The sequence below is a fragment of the Mercenaria mercenaria genome, chromosome 8 (assembly GCF_021730395.1).
Source record: "Mercenaria mercenaria strain notata chromosome 8, MADL_Memer_1, whole genome shotgun sequence".
NCBI lineage: Eukaryota > Metazoa > Mollusca > Bivalvia > Venerida > Veneridae > Mercenaria > Mercenaria mercenaria.
The window spans coordinates 83,166,543-83,187,548 of record NC_069368.1 but is presented as its reverse complement, the minus strand read 5'-3'; the positions used below and the strand labels follow the sequence as shown (position 1 = coordinate 83,187,548).

The 21,006-nt window shown below is 34.9% G+C and overlaps 1 protein-coding gene across 5 annotated transcripts in view; it reads right to left on the bottom strand.

Annotated features, from left to right (window-relative positions):
- Window positions 1–15,270: 15,270 nt before the first annotated feature.
- LOC123565962 (collagen alpha-1(XI) chain-like) overlaps window positions 15,271–21,006 on the bottom strand; it is a 73,180-nt gene continuing 67,444 nt past the window's right edge. For 4 of the 5 annotated variants that reach the window (XM_053550296.1, XM_045359718.2, XM_045359720.2 and 1 more), the window contains one exon: window positions 15,271–16,147. In XM_053550296.1, coding sequence (XP_053406271.1) covers window positions 15,375–16,147 — 773 coding nt within the window. In that variant the 3' untranslated portion in view covers window positions 15,271–15,374. Of the gene's footprint in view, window positions 16,148–20,635; window positions 20,790–21,006 lie in introns of all 5 variants that reach the window. The other variant, XM_045359721.2, reaches the window with a different exon arrangement.

Here is a 21,006-nt window from a genome sequence, read left to right as displayed (position 1 = left end):
AACATCTTTAAACGTTAAAACTCTGATATATGTTTGAAGTAAAATTTATGAAAACGTTATTTCCAATCTCCTTCAGTTGTGTTAAAGTGTTGTTTTTTTTTTATCTTGATGCATTAACAACGTTTTTCATACGCAATTGAATCATTGTCCCTAAGGTAGTTTTAAAGGGCAGTACGTGTGACAATAAAGTGTAGAGCATAGATCGTAGCCTTGGACGCTGCTCCATTGTAAATTCCACTGCTCAGCTAGTTCGTGGTTACTTGCAGCTAAAATTGTATTTATTGTATAAAATAATAGAAACTGCTTTTAAAATTGCATGTATACTTGCTCCCTTTTTTGGTTGTTTGTGGTTTTTCAATTAATTCAGCCTTGACCTTACTAGTACTAATATTTGTATTTCTGTATTGAACAGATCTGAACATGCATCGCAGATTTATGTATACCGGTTTAATTTTAGTGTGCCAGACCTTATTACTTGTGCTTGTTTCAGAAACTTGGTGTATAAAACGAGTCGGAAAACAGTGTACAGGCTTCTAGATGGAAAAGACTTTAACAAGGAAGTCGACCAGTTTAAAAGTAGTAGTGTTGAACAGGATATTCCAGTTAAGTACGTACTTCTTTTTTATATAAAATTATGCATCGCCTTTATCTGTTTATGCACTAGTTATAGCTCATTGAACGATCTTTATGGGTGGTGTACTGGAGTCAACTTGTCCGTCCCTTGATTTGTTTGTCCGTCCGTTGTCTGTCACAAATCCTATCTTCGATTATAAAAGCTACCGAGTTCAAACTTCATTTGCAAATAGATCTCATTGACGAGAGTTGCAGTGCACAAGAACTGTTTGTCCGTCCGTCTGTCACAATATTTTACTGGATTATTAAGCTAACTACTTAAAGCTTCATTTGCAGATATATCTCATTGACGTGAAATGAAGTGACTCTTTCGTCTGTACTTTGGAGTTATCACCCTTTGTTATTTAATTATATGAATGGATTTTCACGGTACATTTAAATCGTATTCCTTATAGTAATCCATTCCAAAATGGGTAATGTGACATTCCTATGACAGGTCTCGTTGTTTCTAAAGTACATGTATATGTATATATACGCAAACTAACAATGACATATTTTTTTCAGTGACCACGTCTTCGACATACAAGAGTGTACTCGAGTGAAGGGGCGAAAAAAAAGAACGTGTCTCGGCCAATCGTAATGCAGTACAGCTAGGATCATTGGGAGTGCGCTTGGGAAAAGCCAGGCAAAAGTAAAATCTTACCGACCATGAGAATGGGAATAGATACATAATTACGTGCCAACCTAAAAGACTTTTATTTGTTACGGTTCAACAGCGAAATCACATTTCAGGATTTCAAATCATAGCATGACTTAATGTACATATCTAAGTGCCCATGCATACCGTTCACATCCGAGAGAGACTACTCGTAATATTTATATACGTATTTGCTTGTTCACAAGCCAATCCTATAATTAGCATACAGTAAAGGTTTATGTACTGTATAAGGTGGCTAAGACATACATGCAATCTAGTTGCATATAGATATTAAAAGTTATAACGTATTATTGTTTAAGGCGCCATTTTACTATTTATTTCTTATTTTCTGATATCAAAAATCATTTATATTTATTTGATATGAAAAAAGGTTTACTTGATATCAAGAAGTCATTTTTGATTACAAGAATTCGATTTTCTGATATCAGAAAATCATTTTTTTTATATCAGAAAATGCAACGAATTCTTGAGATCAAAAAATCGTTTGATTGGTCTGAACCATGTATTCTCCCACCCATTTATATTGTGGACGAGTTTATTTTCATGTGCACACCCTTTTTATAATTCTCACTTTTTGATATCAAGAAATGCATTTCTGATTTCAAAAAATAGTGTAGATTTTTGATATCAGAAAATGATTTCCTTATATCAAGAAATCGGTTTTTTGATATCAAAAAATGATTTTTCTGATATCAAAAATCGTTTTTCTGGTATCAAGAAATATTTAGTATTTTCTTATAACAAAAATTATTATTTTTGATATATCAAAATTTGTATTTTCTGATATCAAAAAATCGATGTTTTGATATCAGAAAATGAATTCTTGATATCAGAAAGTAGGAAATAAATGATAAAACGGCGCCCCATATTATTGTAGTAATTATCTTCCATCTGTCCGTTCGTTTGCCTTTTTGTCAATATGTCATCCAGCATCGGGAAATCCGATAGCTTGAATAATTGTGATTGAGGTAGGTTAATTGTTTTGCATAATTGCACCTGTAATGTCGGTATTTTACTAAATGTCTTGTGTGTAGATTAAAATCGATAAAAAATGGAGAGCTGTTTTTTTTTTAAGAAACACGGATGTCTCCCTCAATAGAAGGACAATATTATTGTTAGATATTTGATGTACTGATACCTGGACAAGTAATTGTATATACCGACCAAAGGTCACATTTAAAGCAATACGTGTTGTTTAAGTTCCAGTGCTGTAGCTTTGTAATAAGGACAGAAGACTGAAATGTCAAGGTCAGCCTAGGTCGAAGTGGAAATCTGCATGCAAAACTGACTATACTTTTAAATTTCAATGATGTAGCTTCAAAAACAAAACAGCAGGTCAAGTTCAATTCCAGTCAAATCTAAAACCGTAAAGTATTATGTGGTTAAAAGATTACTTATCCAGGTATCAGTACGGAACATTTTCGCCAGGTATTTCAAGATCTTTCAAGGGGATAAAAAGATCGGACACTAGATAGATATAGTTTACAATTATTTTATACAACGAATACCATTTTAGCTGCAACTAACCACGAACTAGATGAGCAGTGGAATTTACAATGGAGCAGCATCCAAGGCTACGATCTATGCTCTACACTATATTGTCACACATACTGCCCTTTAAAACTACCTTAGGGACAATGATTCAATTGCGTGTTTATGAAAAACGTTGTTTATGCATCAAGATAAAAAAACACACACACTTTAACACAACTGAAGGAGATTGGAAATAACGTTTTCATAAATTACTTCAAACATATATCAGAGTTTTAACGTTTAAAGATGTTTGATAACACGCGCTCGTAATCAATAACAACAATGAATCTGACGCGCTATTCTCCTCTATAACACAGCGACTTTATAAATAAAAATAATAAAGATCAGTATTGCTAGATGCATACTCATTTCTATGAATGTAACACGAGTAAGTTAAAACTCACTAACTGCAAGTATTTCAAGCAACGGTATCATTTTTATGAGTTTACTCCCACACATAGCATAAATTTAGCGGCATCCACACATAGAATTTTTTTATTTATTTAAAAAACGAGAGGAATACGCTATATTTCTTAACGATCATTTTGCAACTGTCAAACAAGGTAAAATTACATTCTCGGTTCCATTTGCACTGTCGCTGAACGCATTTTAAGAGTTTTATAAACGATTTTAACAGAATGCACCCAAACATAGCACGTCGACTATCTGACTGAACAATGCGCGGTTGCATTTTTCGACAAAGATACGAATTTATTCTTCTCAAACTGATGGGCCGTGATTGTATCTTTCTTATGGCCGGGCCCTCGTCTTTATTTGAATAAAATTAGTACAGGATTAAGAAAGTTATCCTGAAAAATGTTACCTGAATCGACGGCTATTTATGTTTTTTATACCCACACATAGCCATAAAAGTCGCGTGGTATAGGCACCGTGTTAATGCTACCGAACATAATGTAGTTTGCGATGTGTTGACAATGCAACATCAATATTAAGACAACTTGCTAGAATGCAATGTATAAAAAGGATTTGAGCCGCGCCATGAGAAAACCAATATAGTGCGTTTGCGACCAGCATGGATCCAGACCAGCCTGCGCATCCGCGCAGTCTGGTCAGGATCCATGCTGTTCGCTTACGGTTTCCCTAATTAGGATAGGCTTTGAAAGCGAACAGCATGGATTCTGAACAGACTGCGCGGATGCGCAGGCTGGTCTGGATCCATGCTGGTCGCAAACGCACCATATTGGTTTTCTCATAGTGCGGCTCAGTTAGAGTTATATCAAGCGCAGCAATCCTAATATAACATTGCCCCTGAGTTTCAACATAATGCTCAAATAGAATGCAATGTGAAACTGACAACCATCACAACATATTTAGCTAAATAAATTGATTTGAAAAACTTTGATTTTATAACACCTATGTTACTAGTAAGGTGATTTTTTTGGAGATTTCAAAGTAGCCCGAAAGATTAAATATCGTTAAACAGTTCAATACACGATAGTTGTGTTCGTTTTAGATAAAATGTCCATCCCATGGAACCATAGAGTCCATGCGTATGCATAATATATTTCTAGTTCTGTCGGTATAGGGCATGTAAAAATTGCGTTGCACATTTCATTACCTCCTATTAACGGAACCTACTTTAAGTTTGCATGAATGCTTCTAATCTTCCAAAGGATCTTCATTAGGATTCTGTTATTAGTTATTTATTATTGTTATTGCTTGAAATATACTGCTACATACAACCATGAAATCGTATAGTTTACTTTGTGTAGCAGTGTAAAATAATGTAAAAAATCAGGAAATTCAAGAAATGCATCTAAGAGACTTCTTATCGAATTTTTCCTGTTATTCCTTTGAACAAGATTAACCTGCAATTATTACACAGATCTATTGTTCATGCGCGTAGCAGTTCGTTTTCTAGTAAGAACTTGTAAGAATTAGTCAATTTTACACTTTTCAATTATTGTATACGTCTTGGTGCTAGGGGGCGGAGCGTTAAGGATGCACCAATCGTCAGCTATGTAACGGCGGGCAGTTAACCTAACCAGTGTTCCTGGATTCTTTACCTGTACAAACCTGTTCTCCGCAAGTAACTGCCAACTTCCCCACATGAAACAGAGGTGGAGGATGAATTATTTCAGACACAATGTCTTTTATCAAATCGTCACGGAGAACATACGCCTCGCCCAGGGCTCGAACTCACGATCCCGAGATCCGTAGATCTACGCTCTCCCTATTGAGCTAAATAGTTCCATTAAGGCGCAAATGATGGCGAATTCTGCACAGCTAATAACCAACTTCGTGTGTGTGTGTGTGCGTGCGTGCGTGCGTGCGTGCGTGCGTGCGTGCGCGCGCTCGCGCGTGTGTGTGTTAACTAATTAGGACCGTTATGCTAAGTGACATTTCGTTTTAAACATGTTTTAAGTAAAATATTTGATCTAATTTGAAGCGCCATTTTTCGATGCGTAGATGGCCGACGTGACGTCGTGATGATTAAAGCATTGTTAGTCATATAAGAATTCTATTTTTCCATCGTTTGTTTGAACTGTATTGTTGTATACCATGGTATAAAATAGTTGATCTTGCATTGGTAACAACCCACAAACATACTTGGTGGCATGAGGAGCGAGCGGAAAAATACAGTACAACATAAACATTTACAATGTCTGAGGAATACAATTTGCGCACTTTGTCGGAAAAGGGCGCTTTCGCACCCGTCGTATCCCCTGACTACGCTCTTAAGATGTTACAGGGTGAAAAGAGTGCAACAGATCTTTAAATAACAACGGCATTAATTCCAGTTATTCTCTATCCATGTCATTATCGCCGTCTGCTGAAATTGAAAAGTTGTATCTTTCCTCCACATATTAAGTTTAACCTCCTTAAAGTCAGTCCGCACTGACTTTTTACATCGTTTATTCAAATTGTCTTACTTTCCGTTGCCCATTTCCAGGAAGGGATCACTTTAGAACACGATAATCAGTCACCAATCATGTAGTAATTGCATTACAGCAAAAAAAAACGTTGACACGAGATTGGACTGCTCTCGTTCTTTGTCCTTTTCGTGAAAACACTGTGCTTATACGAATAAATTGCAAATTAAATTCAGGCTTATAACAAGAAATCTTGCAGTATCTTCTATTACTTTAGCATGCACAACAACTGTTATATTGAAGCAAAAACTGAAAATGTGTAGCGCACACTATCTTCACTGCGATGCGTCCGCATTGAGAGATCACCTTTACCGCTCTAAGGACATATTTGCGTTATCAAAATCAATCAATTTCTAGTTTAATATTTTTGAATGTCAAGTTACATTATGTTAAATTCAATGGACAGTTGAATAAGGAATAGTTCCCAAATGTGCAATTTACCTTTTATTAAGCCCATCTTTTCAGCCCAGTGAACTTTGTTGAAATTGAGCTATGTGTATAGGTGGATAATCCGGCGTCAGACAAATTTACAAATTTAATTGATTCTTTTTGTAGGTCAAAAGTTGACTGTTCAATAAAAAGATTTATTATTAAGGCACTTTTCTTCAGGTACCCCGATACAAACGCTTTTCAATTTTGAATAGAAAAAATAGTAAAAACAACTAATTTTCATGTGATTCCATAACGTATAATCTATCAGTAACTGAGTTTCAAAGCCTTCTTAAGAAATATAGCAATATATTTTCTAAAAGGTTTCCTTTCTAATATTATCGTACGATCTGGAGGTCAGTGCTTTTGTCATTTCTCCTCTAAAACTACTTGCCAGCATTATGATGAATTTGGTCAAAAGCATTCTATCATGGATCGCTCTCAGGGCTGTTACAATGTTTTAGTGTTTTTCTTTACCCCAGTTTAGGGCCTCCATAATAGAAAATCATTAAAACGTGTTCTTATAAAATCAATTGACAGATCTACACTAAACTTGGTCTGTAGCATCCTTGTAAAGTATTATCTCAAAATTGCTGGAATGTTATTGCTGAGCTTCTTAAATGGGCTTCAAGAGCTACCTAAAGATACACATATAATTAAAATATCTTCATGAAGCAAATGTTGGATCTTCCCAATATATGATATGTTGCATCACTCCAATGTTCTCTCTCAATTTGTTTTCTAAGGTTCTACTTGGCCCCTTTTAGGAGATGCCAGAGCTAAAAATAGAAATACCTTTATACAAAGACACTTGATGGATCTTCACAGAATATGGTCTGTTGCATTCGTGTTTTAAGGGAAATCAGAGCTGAAAATGGACAAACTTCAAACCATTTCTTCTCATAAACCAATTTTGATATGTGGTTCTTCGTAATACAGTCTTTCAAGAGTTTTAAAATGATTACGCGTTGTGACCCTTTTAGGGGACAACAGAGCTAAAACGAATTTTCCTCATTAACCAATAGATAGATCTTCATTAATCTTTGTCTGTCGCATCCGTAAATTTATTTGAATTGTTGCCCTTGGTCCCTTTTCGGGGCTACCAGAGCTAAAATATGAAAATAAGACAACGCTGAATAACTTCTTCTAATGAACTAGTGGATGGCACTTCACCAAATTTTGTCTGTAGCAAATTTGTAAGGTCCTGTCTCGAATTTATTCAAAAGTTCCTCTGAACCACTCCAAGGAGCCACAAGAAATGAAAATAGAAAAACCTTTAAACAAATCATTCTAATAAATTAGATGATGGATCTTCACCAAACTTGGTCTTGTTCTTGTAAGGTCCTACCTCAAATATGCACAAATAGGACTGTCAGAGGGAAAAATAGACAAATTATCAAACATGTTTCGTTCATGAACCGGTTGACGGATCTTCCACACTCTTGGCCTGTAGCCTCCTTGTATAGTCTTATCTTATCTCCTTTTAAGGGGCCACCAGAATAAAAAAAAGGATAAAATATTCAAACTACTTCTTCTCATGGAATGCTGGATTGATCGTTACAAAATTTGGCCAGTAGCGTGTGTGTACGGTCCTCTCTCCTCTCAGTTTAACCCTAACAATTCTGCCTGGCCACTTGAGCTAAAACTAGGATACTAAAGAGTCAATAAACGACTCCTTTTCATGAACCAAACGATGGATCTTTACCAGACATGATTTGTAACATCCGTATATGCTCATTGCAATGTCTAATGGACACGGTCTGCCTCAGATGGATTTAGGCTCATTTGGGCCACTTTTGTCACTTAACTCCAATTTCAAAATTAAACAAAAGAAACGAAGATATTTGTGAACTTTTTTTAGAAACTAGATTCTGTATCACTTAAAATCAAATCTCATTTATGTTTAAGGGCCTCCGTTGCCAAGTGGTTATGTTGTTGACTTCAAATGACCTGCCCCTTATCGAGCGTGACTCAGGGCGTTGAATTTTTCATGTGAGGAACTACCCAGTTGACTTACGGAAGGTCGGTTGTTCTATCCATGTGTCCGCCCGTGATTAAATAATACACGAAGTCGCAATATGGCCTATAGTTGCGTCGTCGTGACGTTACACCCACAAACAAGACAAATAGTTTGTGTCGACACAACTCAAAAATCAAATTCCTTTTTCTTACAAAAGTCACCCAAACACCCAGTACTTAGTAAAAACGGTGTTCAAATGATAAAAGTAAATATTCCGCAATATCCCGCCATCAACTAAGTAAAGTCATGTATCATAATGGATAAAATGACACATATTTGCTTTGAAAAGATAAAAGAAATATCATGAAACTTCGATAACTATATGGCCATATAAAGCAAAAGTATATTTTGATTACGTTTGCACAATTTTGACTTCATCCTAAATGTTTTCATTTGTAAGTTTGCTCCTTGCACGACCACTATAGGAAATAAATTCTGTTAAAAGATCCTTTGGTAGCAAAGAATGCAACCAAGAAGAATAATAGCAGACCCGGTTTGATTGAGTCTGTTCATGAGAGGTAATGAAATGTGCAACACCTCTCACGCCCTGTAGCATCGGCGTAAGCGGAACTCTATTATACTTATGTTGAATGGACTCCATGATCCCAAAGGACCAGAAAATAAAACAACACTGAATCCAAGAACCCCCGTTTCAATTGTATTCGTGGACAGTCATTGTGGGATGATTGTAGGCTTCAAACTCGCTATTCATATCTTATCACACGTTCTAATTGTGTCTATCTTCAAAGACAGCGCAATTTGTTGATAGCAACAGACAGCGCGCGTGTTATGTAAATATAGTCATGTTATTCGGTAATGGAAGTTTCGGCTAGGGGTGTTCTCTATATATGCAGATTTGATATGGTTTTCTCATTATTCCAAAAGTTAGCCAAACAATTCTGACTTTCCTTTAACGACTTGAAATTTCCAAATATGTTTCCCTTTTTGCGTACCCATTTAATTGAAATCTCGAATCGACATAAAATAACTTAACTAATTGAAGTTTCGTTGGAAGGCAATTAATTCCAAGAACTGCATTTCCATTTCCTCGTAAGCAGTCATGCGTGTGAAATTAAGACCGGGGGATTAGGCAATAACCATTATTAAACCTTTGATCATTATACTGTATCATATTAAACTTGGTGCAGCATGGTGACCTAACAGAAATAACTAGTAAATTGCTTTTAAGTCGTTTATTCTGTTTTCCTTACTTCTTGATCAATGATATGCCAGTATTGGTAATAACAATGTCCGCTGCAATTATTTTGTTAAGAACACATCTATTCATTTCTTCAAGATCGAGAGTGTTGCTAAGCATTTCCACAATTAAAACAAGTCCGCTATCATTTTGCATAATTGCGTTCTATGCTTCCAAGGTATTTTCATATAGATTTAATTATGTTAATCATAGCTGACGTAACAAGATTTAGCTTGGCAAAACGTTCCTTCTTGCTCTTACGAATACTCTGTCTTTAGCATCATGTTACAGTGATGAAAAATACGTGTTGTTACTTTGTAATATTATAATCTTCTGAATTCTATGCAGAAGTAGCCCTCCTCGGATGCTTTCATCACGTGATTAACATACGCGAGCTATATATACACAAAAACTCTACGCACGTGCATTTACGAAAGATCTAGGCAGGTAAAAGTAAATGAAAGGAAGCATCTGCTAACCTCAACTTCAGCGCTAAAAACTTCACGTGACCAGGAACTATTTCATTACATGCTTTTTTGGCGGGAGTTTATTTTAAGATCATACATATATATTTATAATATTAGTCTGTAGTTACTCAAATGCACGTATTAATACGGGAAAACCGAAGGTTTTTCCGTCTATAGATAATGTGTACGTGTATATATGTCAAAGTAAACCTATATACCGTTCAACTTGGGAATATGTTCTATACCTTCACCGGTTTTGTTGTTGTTGTTCTATCCCATAATTCTACCGGACCTGCTGCCGTGCTTGCGCAATAAATAATTTTCAAGACGACATTTGATAAAATAAAATTGCTTATGAACGATCCGGCGCCACATTATCAAAACAAATTATTCTATCGAGTTGAAAATTCGCGGTATCAATGGAAATCGGTGTTATTCGGATTTCTTCATGTAACGAGTTTATGGATGATTCAAGCGGCACGCTTTTTGTTTCCAATATTGAATAATAATGTAGGCTACATTACAGCACTGTTTGAATAAGAAAATCATCGTTTATTTATTCTTTAGGCATAGGAAAAGAGATCAATTATAATTTGCACCTTATATTAATACATAAGTTTCATTGGATTAACAAAGTGGTCCATATTGTGCACATTTTTGCATACATAAGCAAACTTGTAATATTCAATTTATTTGCTTAGGTCCATTTTTTTTTTTCTTTGTATAATTATCACATTTTTTCTAATTAATTGGAAACAGAATCATAGGAATACCATGTTTGGTCTGGTAAATTAACAAAATTGAAATAAATGTATATTGATTTTGTATTCCAATTAATAATGCAATACTTTCTAAAAAAATCAATTTCATTTTCACTTGAATTGTGTAAATTGAAGGGAATAACACTATGACTAGAATCTACTAATTATATAAGTACTATGCCCAAGGCAAGAGTTGTCAATTAATTGGGATTCTTGAATTAAAAGATTAATTTGTTATGAGTTTACAAAATTCAAAACTTTAGAATTTGTTGAAATTTCATTTGGTTTTTCTAAGATTGAAAATTGATTTGACTAAGACTTTATTTAATGTCATTCTATCAATGAAAGATTATTAGGTCCATCTCTATATCTATTTAATAGAAAGAAGCCCAACGATTCAAAATGTCAAAGTAAATGAATTTACACGTGCCCTATAAAATTTATTTTATATACATAATTTTCTCATTGCCGAGTGTAACAATTCACCGTGGTCCAGTGGTTAGTGCACATATTTTCCATGCGCGAGGTCCGAGTTCGAATCTCGTCAGATGCTTGAAATATTCAATTTTTTTTGCTTAGGCCCAATTTTATTTTTTTTCTATTGATATTTATCACAATTTTTTTTGCAATTATTGGAACAGAAATCAATAATGTGTATAGTTAACCACTGTTCTGTCTGTAAATTTTGAACAAAAATTCGAAGGCATGGAAAAGTATATGTCGATATTGCTTATCTCCCCTCCCTTCCACAGTCTTTCACATACATTGCAACTACTTTCTAAAAAAAAAATCAATTCATTTTTACACTTGGAAAAATATTGGCTATAAACTTGAGAGGCCTCAACTACGATCCCTATCGAGCTAAGAATTTAACCTTATAATTTAATTATATTCAGAACATGGCCCAGACTGTAAGGAGTTAGGTAAATTAAATTGGATTTCTTGAATTTCGACAAAGAGTGTTTGTGTTATAGATAAAATTCTGGTCAAGAACTTTTTAGAATGAGTTTGAAATAAGAATTTAACATGTAAATGGTGTTTGTCATTCTCAAATGTATAAAATAGTGTCATTTGACAATAATGACATTTAAAAGAATTGAAATAGTCAGTTATTAGGATAGCAGGATTATATTAGTTCCAGTATCTATACTACAAAAGAATATCAGAAGAACACGAGGTTGAGCTTGATGTTATGCAGGCTTAATGTGTACATTGTTGGGGGGAAGGGGGGGATTTTTTTGGTCTTTTTGAAACTATTTGTATTAAACAAATGAACTGAAAAGAAACTGTGCATTCCCGGATTCAGAAATTTGTATTAAAGAAACAAATTGATAGCAAAGGCATGATCGTTGAGGCGCATAGCGCCAAGTGTAGGTATGTACCGAAGAGGGTATACTGAACAGTTTTAAAACTAAGTACGTATGTAACTGGTGGTTTACTGGTACTGATGATAAACCCGCACAGATGATAAAGTCGACCACCTTGGAATTATTTGATTGCAATCGGTTATTTATACAATTGAACACACTATCTAATAGCAACCACTAATACAACACCATCTGGTGTAAACAAAAACAAAATTGGTAATATTCTGTATAAATAAATGACTTACATTTATCTGTATAATAAAATATTTATCCAAAACTACTGGGGAAGAGGGTGTTTTTTACGCATGCTCAGTGTCAACACATAAAGGCCTGACATTGGGCCGCTTTTCATTATTTGATCCAGAATGACTGTTGCAGCATATATAATACTATGAGGAAAATTTTGTAAATGACAAAGTAGTCGAATTTATCAACGTTCATACAGTCCCCATTTTTACATACCCCTTTCAGGTCCTCACTTCGTGTGAGTTTGCTTACTAAATATAAAATTGAATTATGTAAAGTTTTCAGCAAATGTTAAGCATTATTTTGATACCAACCATTGATAACAATTTGCAGAAATAAAAAAAAAGTTACAGGTAAAAAAAACCTCGTTCTCTGTCCGGGTTTATCATCAGTACCAGTATGGGTGCATTTTGGGACTCGATTCTGTGCACTCAAATATCACTATTAAAAATTCTTTAACTCATGAACACTATTTTCCATTGTCTGTCTAGTCTTGACACATTTGAAGAAATGATTAGATCTGCGTTCATTTAAACAAAACATTTCAAAACATTTTCCTTTGTTAAACGGATTGACCTAAATAATCCATTTTGTATTTGTATATTAAGTTTATATTATAAGTATTTAAAATAGCCAAAACTACAAAAACAATTTTTTAAAAAGTCAGTTTATTTTTCACCAACGTTTCGGCTACATTAGCCTTCTTCGGGGTTTACAATAAACATAACAAAGGGAGTGACGTCAACGTCGCATGACGTCAATGACGACAACGTCAAATTTAAAAAAGAGTTTGGCGGAAAAATCATGAACAGGACCATAGTATGATAGATAAATACTGGTGATAATTTTTTTTAAGTTTACAAGGTTTATTTTGGATGTATTGTGTTTTGTCATCATTTTTAGCAAAAACACTGATATAATCACGTACTTCAAAAACTCCTCAAGCATTTATGAAAGCATATAAATTCACGAAACAACGTTACATCAATTTATTTCATTGCAGCGATGTGAGTTGCCACAATGCGCAACGGGTAACCTGTAATTTACCAGAAGACTCGGAGAAAACCGACAGTGAATTTTAATTATAAAACTGTCAAATTTTAACAATGCTTTTTAAATGTCATCTTTCTATCTTTCTGAAAGACAGTACGACTACAAATGCATTGGGTCCAGACAGTGTATTTTCGATATATAGCGTAACTAAATAAAATTTGATAACCGATAGCAATTGTAGTTATATCCTAAGAAGTATATGTTTTCTTTATATCATGCATACAGGACTGAAACATGATCCTGAGCAGTATCAATACACAACAGTCAACTGACATTCTAGATGTTAAAATCTATCCCTGCACCCTATGCTTCCAAAGGGTCTTCTTATTATTATTTACTGTCATAACAGCAGTCTTTACGTGTGGTAGCTGTAAAAAGTATTTCCGGACTTGCTATATTTTCTGATACTTTTGGGCATTGGGATGCATTCAATTCAAGTAAGAAAAAAGAATTCCACTATGCGCGAGTGGTTTCTCACATTCCATTTTCACAAATGAACGGATCCAATCAAACTGAGTCTGCTATTATTTTCCATTTGGGGTCATTATTCATATGACTTTCTTAAAACCTGTTGTCATAAGAAATAAACTATTTAAAGCAACCGTTTCTAAAGAAAATGTCTGGTTGCTCAAAGCATTTGATTCCGCAGGTATTTTGATATCTGATTCCCAAAAGACAACGTCCAATTAAAAAATGAAATGATTTTTGTCGGTGTTCATGCGAAATGAACGACAGAATAGGATCGTCAAATCCATGAATCGCGCTTGCGATTCATATTTAATTTGCCGATCCTATTATGTCGTTCATTTCTCATGAACACTGAAAAAAAATAGTTTCATTTCTTATATTTACATTATATTTCCTTTCCACTTGTAAACTATATAATATCATGGATTGCATATAATTTGTAGAATTTAACATTAAAAGCAGCTTCCCGGCTATTCTGTTCACTAGACGGAACAACTGCGACGCCATCTAAGGAACGTTCTCCCTGACTATACGCGGACGTCGTCAAAACAGCGTTCGGATATCACTAAGCAGCGATGACGTAACTTTCGCGCCTTTCATTTTGCTGTTCATACAAAATGATCGTTAAAAGTTTCAACTGAAAAGAATATGGCGAATATAAATAGTATCCATAAAGCATGATATAAATCAAAGCCTGCAAAAATCTGATGATGGAACCCATTCCTTTGCAGAGATAACAAACTAGATTAAAGTATCGGTCATAAAAACAGTTGTAAATAAATTAATAAGCAAAACATCAAACTCTATTTTATTCTTTTAAACTATTTTATTTCAAATTTACAAAACATTGACAAAACATCGGGCAAAGAAAACTCGACAGCAAAACCGTTTAAAATTATTGCATTTATACACATTATTCTAATACTTGTGTGCTTTTCATGTTGCAGACAAGTAAAAGTAAATACTCTTATAATTTATTTGTCTAAAGTGTCCTTAACTGAAATTCTTTTTTCTGATTTTGCCTCAAAGACCATATTTGAAGATGTTTTCTAGAGAAATTGTCGTATCTGAAAATATGCAACATGTTTTTTCTCCTTTACAGTATATCACCGATCTGGCACAGAGCATCTGTCTCCTCAGAAATTATTAACTGCTTATAATATACTGTAACAGATCTTAAAATCAGCATGAAGTTTCTTTTGAAAGACAAACAATGGCTGATACTTCTACAATATGTAAAACATTGCAAAAACAATATTATATAAAAGCATATTAACGTCTGCTTGTGAATACTGCAGCATAAAGATGATAGAGAGCAATGACCTCATTAGAAAGTATAAAACAGAGGGAAAGAAGTAAAGCAGCGCACATCCTCATATGCTGGTCGCAAAGCCAATGTGGTTTTCCCAGCATGGCTCATTGTCTACTCATGTAGTTTAATAGTCACTTAAGTATTAAATGAGATTAAATTTCAAAGGAAAATTTTGCCACGCAGTAGTATATTTAATTGTTTAAAGTTTTGTTCATCTTGATTGCATTTCATGACTGTTCATCTGTCACACTCAAATAAAACATTTAGTACTTTATATCACCCATTGCAACCAAGTATCTACATTTTACAACATACGTTTATGTACATTAAGAAAACTAAAATAACAAGGGGTATTTGATTATATTGCCGTTGTCCCATGCCATCAATACACTGTTCTTTCTCTCTGAAGTATTAGTGTGAAACGTGAACATATTGCTTTTTCTGAACGGTAGTTTAATCTTTATGTTTACATCCCTCTGTTCATCACTGTAGAAGTCGTATGCAAAGTCTATTTCTGTTTCTGTCTGATCGGGCTCCAAATCCTTTATCAAATACAATATTCCACATGCAATGAAGCCGTTTTTATAGACACCGATCTTCTTTGGTAACCTCCAAACTCTAATGAAGTCCATGGTAACAGGATCAGCTTTTATGACATGGATATAGGATTCGTCACCCCTTGGTCTTCCGTAAACGATCCACAGCCCATTCTCGTCTGCTGTGATATCGTAATATATCTTGCTGTCTTTATACACGTAATTACTGTCGTTATAGTGACTTTTCGGAATCGGAATTGTTGCGGCGACGACGTCATTAATATTTAAATCGTAACGTACCACGTGCTGCTTCCCGTTAAACTGGTAATAAAACGAATTGTTATGAACAGCATGCTGGGTACCAAAGTATCTATTTATTTGCAGGTTGTACTTGGTGTCTACCAGTCTCTTTTTAAGTCTTTGTATCGAGTTATACTGTTCAAGGAACTGTCCATGGTAACCCCTTGTTATCCAAAATATTCCGGGCATCAAGGGGTCACTAAGAATAGCCCCATACAATGAACGTTCCCGTTTGATGAAAACAGGCGTGGCAATCATCTTTATTCTACATACTGAAATAATCAAAAGTAAATGAAAACATTAATTAGATCTACCTTCAATGTGTTTGTTTTGGTATTTAACATGTACATCTTTAATCCTAATATTAAGCTTATAATGAGAAATATTAACTTTGTGTTACAGAAATATACGCTCCAGATTAAGATTCGAAAACAGAAATATTCTCATCTAGCATACAGCCTATAGCTTCAGTTATATATATTGCTATATTTAAACTCGAAGTCTGGTGCAGACTAGTTTGATTACTATTTCGTTCTTTCTTTCAGACTATAGTAAACTATGTGTATATATATTATATGCAACTAAGTTTTAGTTTCATTTGAATTTAAATATCATTTGATCCAGAACTTTACACCGCTTGGTCTTCTTTAGCACAAACGCGCATATCGAATCCTTTTAAAAATGTTTGTTATACATTCTTATTATATAACGTGCTTTTCTTTCAGTATCATTTTGGGCCAGTTGATTGTATTGCAACTACTTTTATGTTGTGAAACCATCAACTGGTTATCAGCAATATCGTTTATATTTCATAAAAAGAAATACCTGTTACAACGATTAAGTACTACAAGAAAAAGTTACAAGTATGGGAAACGTTTTAAAGAGAAGGGAAGGCACAGCTAAATTAGATATAAACTTAATATGCATTAAAATAAATCGAAACCGTGTAACTGTAGAACATTACTCAACACAAACACAAATGTAATATTGCTATAATCAATCTAAAGTCTTCGAAAATTGCAGTATTTAATAATGTTTAACTTAACCGCGTATATAATTTTCTTCAAACAATATGTTTAAATCATATCGACTATCTCTGTTATACGCCGAGAACGGTCTAAATATATTACTAAACAATAATTAGTTCGTCATATCATCCTACAGTTGTGAAGTAAGATATATACATGCTTAACAGTAACGGTAATGCGAGCAATAATTCAATCTACATTTTACTGCAAATAAATGCTCTCCACAGCGACACTATATTTAATGAACCACACTCATGAAAGCTAGTACAATGTTTTCTTCTTTATACATCTGCACTTTAAAATAAATGCACAAAGTCAAAAAGTGATTATATTCTTACTTCTGCCTTGGAATAAATTATCATAAATTGCCTGTACGAAAGACAGTACACGTCAACTATATTCATCACATCATCTATAACTCAAGAAGTACATGCACGAAATCTATCAAACTTTACCATTACCGTATATCAATGTTTTCATATCACCTCTTGTTAATGTTTTACTAGTTACAAGCAAGGAGTATATGTCACAGAGCGAATATATGTGTGATATATTCGATCAAAAATAGCACGCGCATGAAACATATACGATACATAGGTAATATGTGATGTATACGTTGGACTTAGGTTTTCATAGGCACACCAAAACGAATATTTCACATGCAGAAATGGGCAAAGAAAAACGAAATTTTCAACGAATACATCACATTTTCACCAGTTTGAAAAAAAGTTATCTTTTAAAACAATCAAATTGTATTGACACATCTCAGTTATGCCACATAGATTCCGCTAATGCAAGATTCACATGGCCGACCAAATCGGCCCGATCGTTCCTAAACCATTGTTCGGGAACTCAGGTATGTGGTCGTGATGATCAGTCTTTAATTCTTAAAAATGTTTGATCAATTACCGAAAATTATCCACTGCGTTCATGCGACCTTCGGTTGGCGGTCGAGTTTACATTGACAAGAAATTGGGAAATGGCCGGTAACTGATCGAGCTCGATCGGCAATGCTCGGACTTTTTATCCAATATTTTTTATCTACTACCATCTACTACCATCACTACCACTATCATCACAACTACTTCTACCATTACCACCATCACAACCACTACTTCCACTACCACCATCACCAGCACTACCACTACTACCACTACTACTACCACTACTACTACTACTACTACCACTACCACAACTACACTACACTACTACTACTACATCCACCACTACCACTACCACCTACCACCATCACTACCACTTCCATCACCACTACTATTACTACTACTACCACCATCACTACAACTTCCATCACCTCTTGTACTACCACTACCACCAACACAACCACAACCACCCTTTGAAGTTCCTTTTTCATGCCGCTGATCATCGCGCCGTTCCAAACAGTGACGTCATAATAATAAAATTCGCTACTAAATGCTTGTTTCATTCCTATGAGACAGCATGCGTTCATTCGGCGCACATATACATGAATCTCAAACATCGGTAACCCCCTGTGTATACATTTTCTCTGAATAACATTAAGTAGAAAACATCACTATATATTTTGTCGGTATGTTGCACCTCAAAATGGTAGCAACGCATTTTGGTAGTCACTACCAAAATTCGATCGAGTTTTGGTAGTCACTACCAAAATGCGTTACACTCAACGCAATTTGGTAGTTTACAAAAATGTAGTACCAAAATGCGTTGGATATGTACACATCCAACGCAAAACGGTATTAATAATAATCTCATGATTTACAAAAAGAATATTTTGTGACGAATGGACAATATTATTTCAAAGAGAGTCATGATGGAACTTAGTCGCTCATCCGACCTTGACCTTTTGACCTTGAAAATATAACGGCCCTAGATTCAGTCAAGCAGGACCATTGGAACACACGTGAGAGAGGTCAATGCAACTCTAACTTTGACATACATCGAGAGATATTGAAGGAACTTGGCACAACTGTTCACCACAATTATTTGATGCGTCGTTCGCATGACCCTGGGACAGGTTTCACAAACGCCCATAAGTAAGTATAGACTGTTTGAGATTAAAATTCAGGAGATTCACGAGAAAAGGTCACATAAGACGGGTTGTATAATACCTTTAAACGTATATGCAAGGTAGACATGCAACCTTTATCCACCAAAAATCTTAGAATATTTCAATGTTGTTTAATATAGTGAAATACAATTAAATAATCCAACCCGGTAGTGAATTTATTTCCGAGATTTACCGATAAACCGAGAGTTACCGAGGTTGGTCGAGTAAATATCAGGCACTCGTATTTTTGTATACCGGACATAACTTTCTCGTATTTTCACCTGGTGCTGGAAAAACTTTTCTTACACCCCGGGTTGTAGGATTGCCGTTGGGCTGAATGCACAAATGTACGCTCCTCAATTGTTACATCTGTTTTAAAGTTGAGGTTCAGTGGCATATTTTGTTTAGAGTATGTCCATTATTCGACTACATGTTGGTACCTTGGAACATGAGCCTTATTATTATAACTGAATATTCAGGATACATACTTTATGCGACTTGGAACGAGAACCATTATATCACATTAGGACCTCCAAAGAGCTTTTAGCTCAACTATTTCTTTTTTTTTCCCAAAGAGAAGAGCTGTTGTTACCCTTTCGGTGGCGTCGGTGCCAGCGTCCAAGTTGGCGTCTGCTTATAGATTTACATTTAAACAGTTTTATCAGAAATTACTGGTCCCAAATGCTTTCAAACTCGACACAAGACTGCAACATGAGATGGTTTCACATGACAGGTAAGATAAGTCTTGCTTACATTTTGTCAAAATTTTGCACTTTTTTTTTGGTGAATGTTTGTATATAAGCAGGTTTCTCAGAAACTACTGGACCGAATTCTTTAAAAAAAAAATGAAAATGAAAAATGATGTTTTTTGAATACAAATCACTGATTCAGAATCAATTCAATTAATTTTAAACGAAATGAAATGATTTTTGTTTACCCTCCCTCACCATTTTTATAGGAGACATTCCCTCCTTTTATCTCTCTCTTTTGTGCGTAATGTAAAAATGAGCACAGCCCCTGATGTAGAAAAAACTACCAAAATACGTTCCATTCCATGATCCTTAACACATAATATGTACCCTTGCAACGCATTTTGTCGCTACCGAAACTCGGCCGAATTTTGGTAGTGACTACCAAAATGCGTTGCTACCATTTTGAGGTGTAACATCGGTATAATAACACTTAGGTAACGGTGTTCGGGAGACATCCGTTAGCATTTCATTCTTCGCCATGTAGGCCTAGGCTGTAATTTGGGTAGAGCTGAAATGCAATGACGGGATTATCTATCAAAGTCCCAGTCACAAGTGCGACCATAACAATACATAACAATACATTTATTGCAAAGCGATTAAATTATACAAAGAGTAAACTTGATATATTTGCATGACCGGTCCTGCCGAGGGTGGGTGGGTTCCAACCCCCTTCCTGGACTGAGTTTAACAAAAGTATAATTTGTAGTTTCATGCACTTTTATATTACAACGTATGTGACATATACATTTCGGAGTAAACTGTTAGAAATGACCAGACGAATATGTCACATTAGACAAATGTCAATTTTACGATCGAATATATCACGCACGTGTTATATATTTGATATGTGACATATACGGCTCAACAAAGCTACACAAGCTCTATGCTGATAAATCGCATGCGAGAAAATAATAAACATAATTATATCCTTACTTTACAGAAACGGTTATCACACTGGCTCTTTGTTAATGAACAACATGCACGAAAACTAGTAAAATTTGTAGCACTGTTAGAATGTTAGTAGATGCTCTAGAAGCTGCAGCAGTGTTTGTGTTAGTGGCTTCAATAGGCAGCTGATGCGACCCGCCTGAAAATAAAATAATTATGTCACAACATTTTAAAACATTAATTTGACATTTTAAGTAATCTTGTTATCTAGACAAAATCTTATCACTCTGAAAAAATTGCTGCCTTGGGAACAGAACTTAATGTAATATTTTCTGGATCTTTGGGATCATGGAGTCAATTGAACGTATGTGTAATAGAGTTCCGCTTAAGCCGGTGCTAGGGGGCGGGAGAGGTGT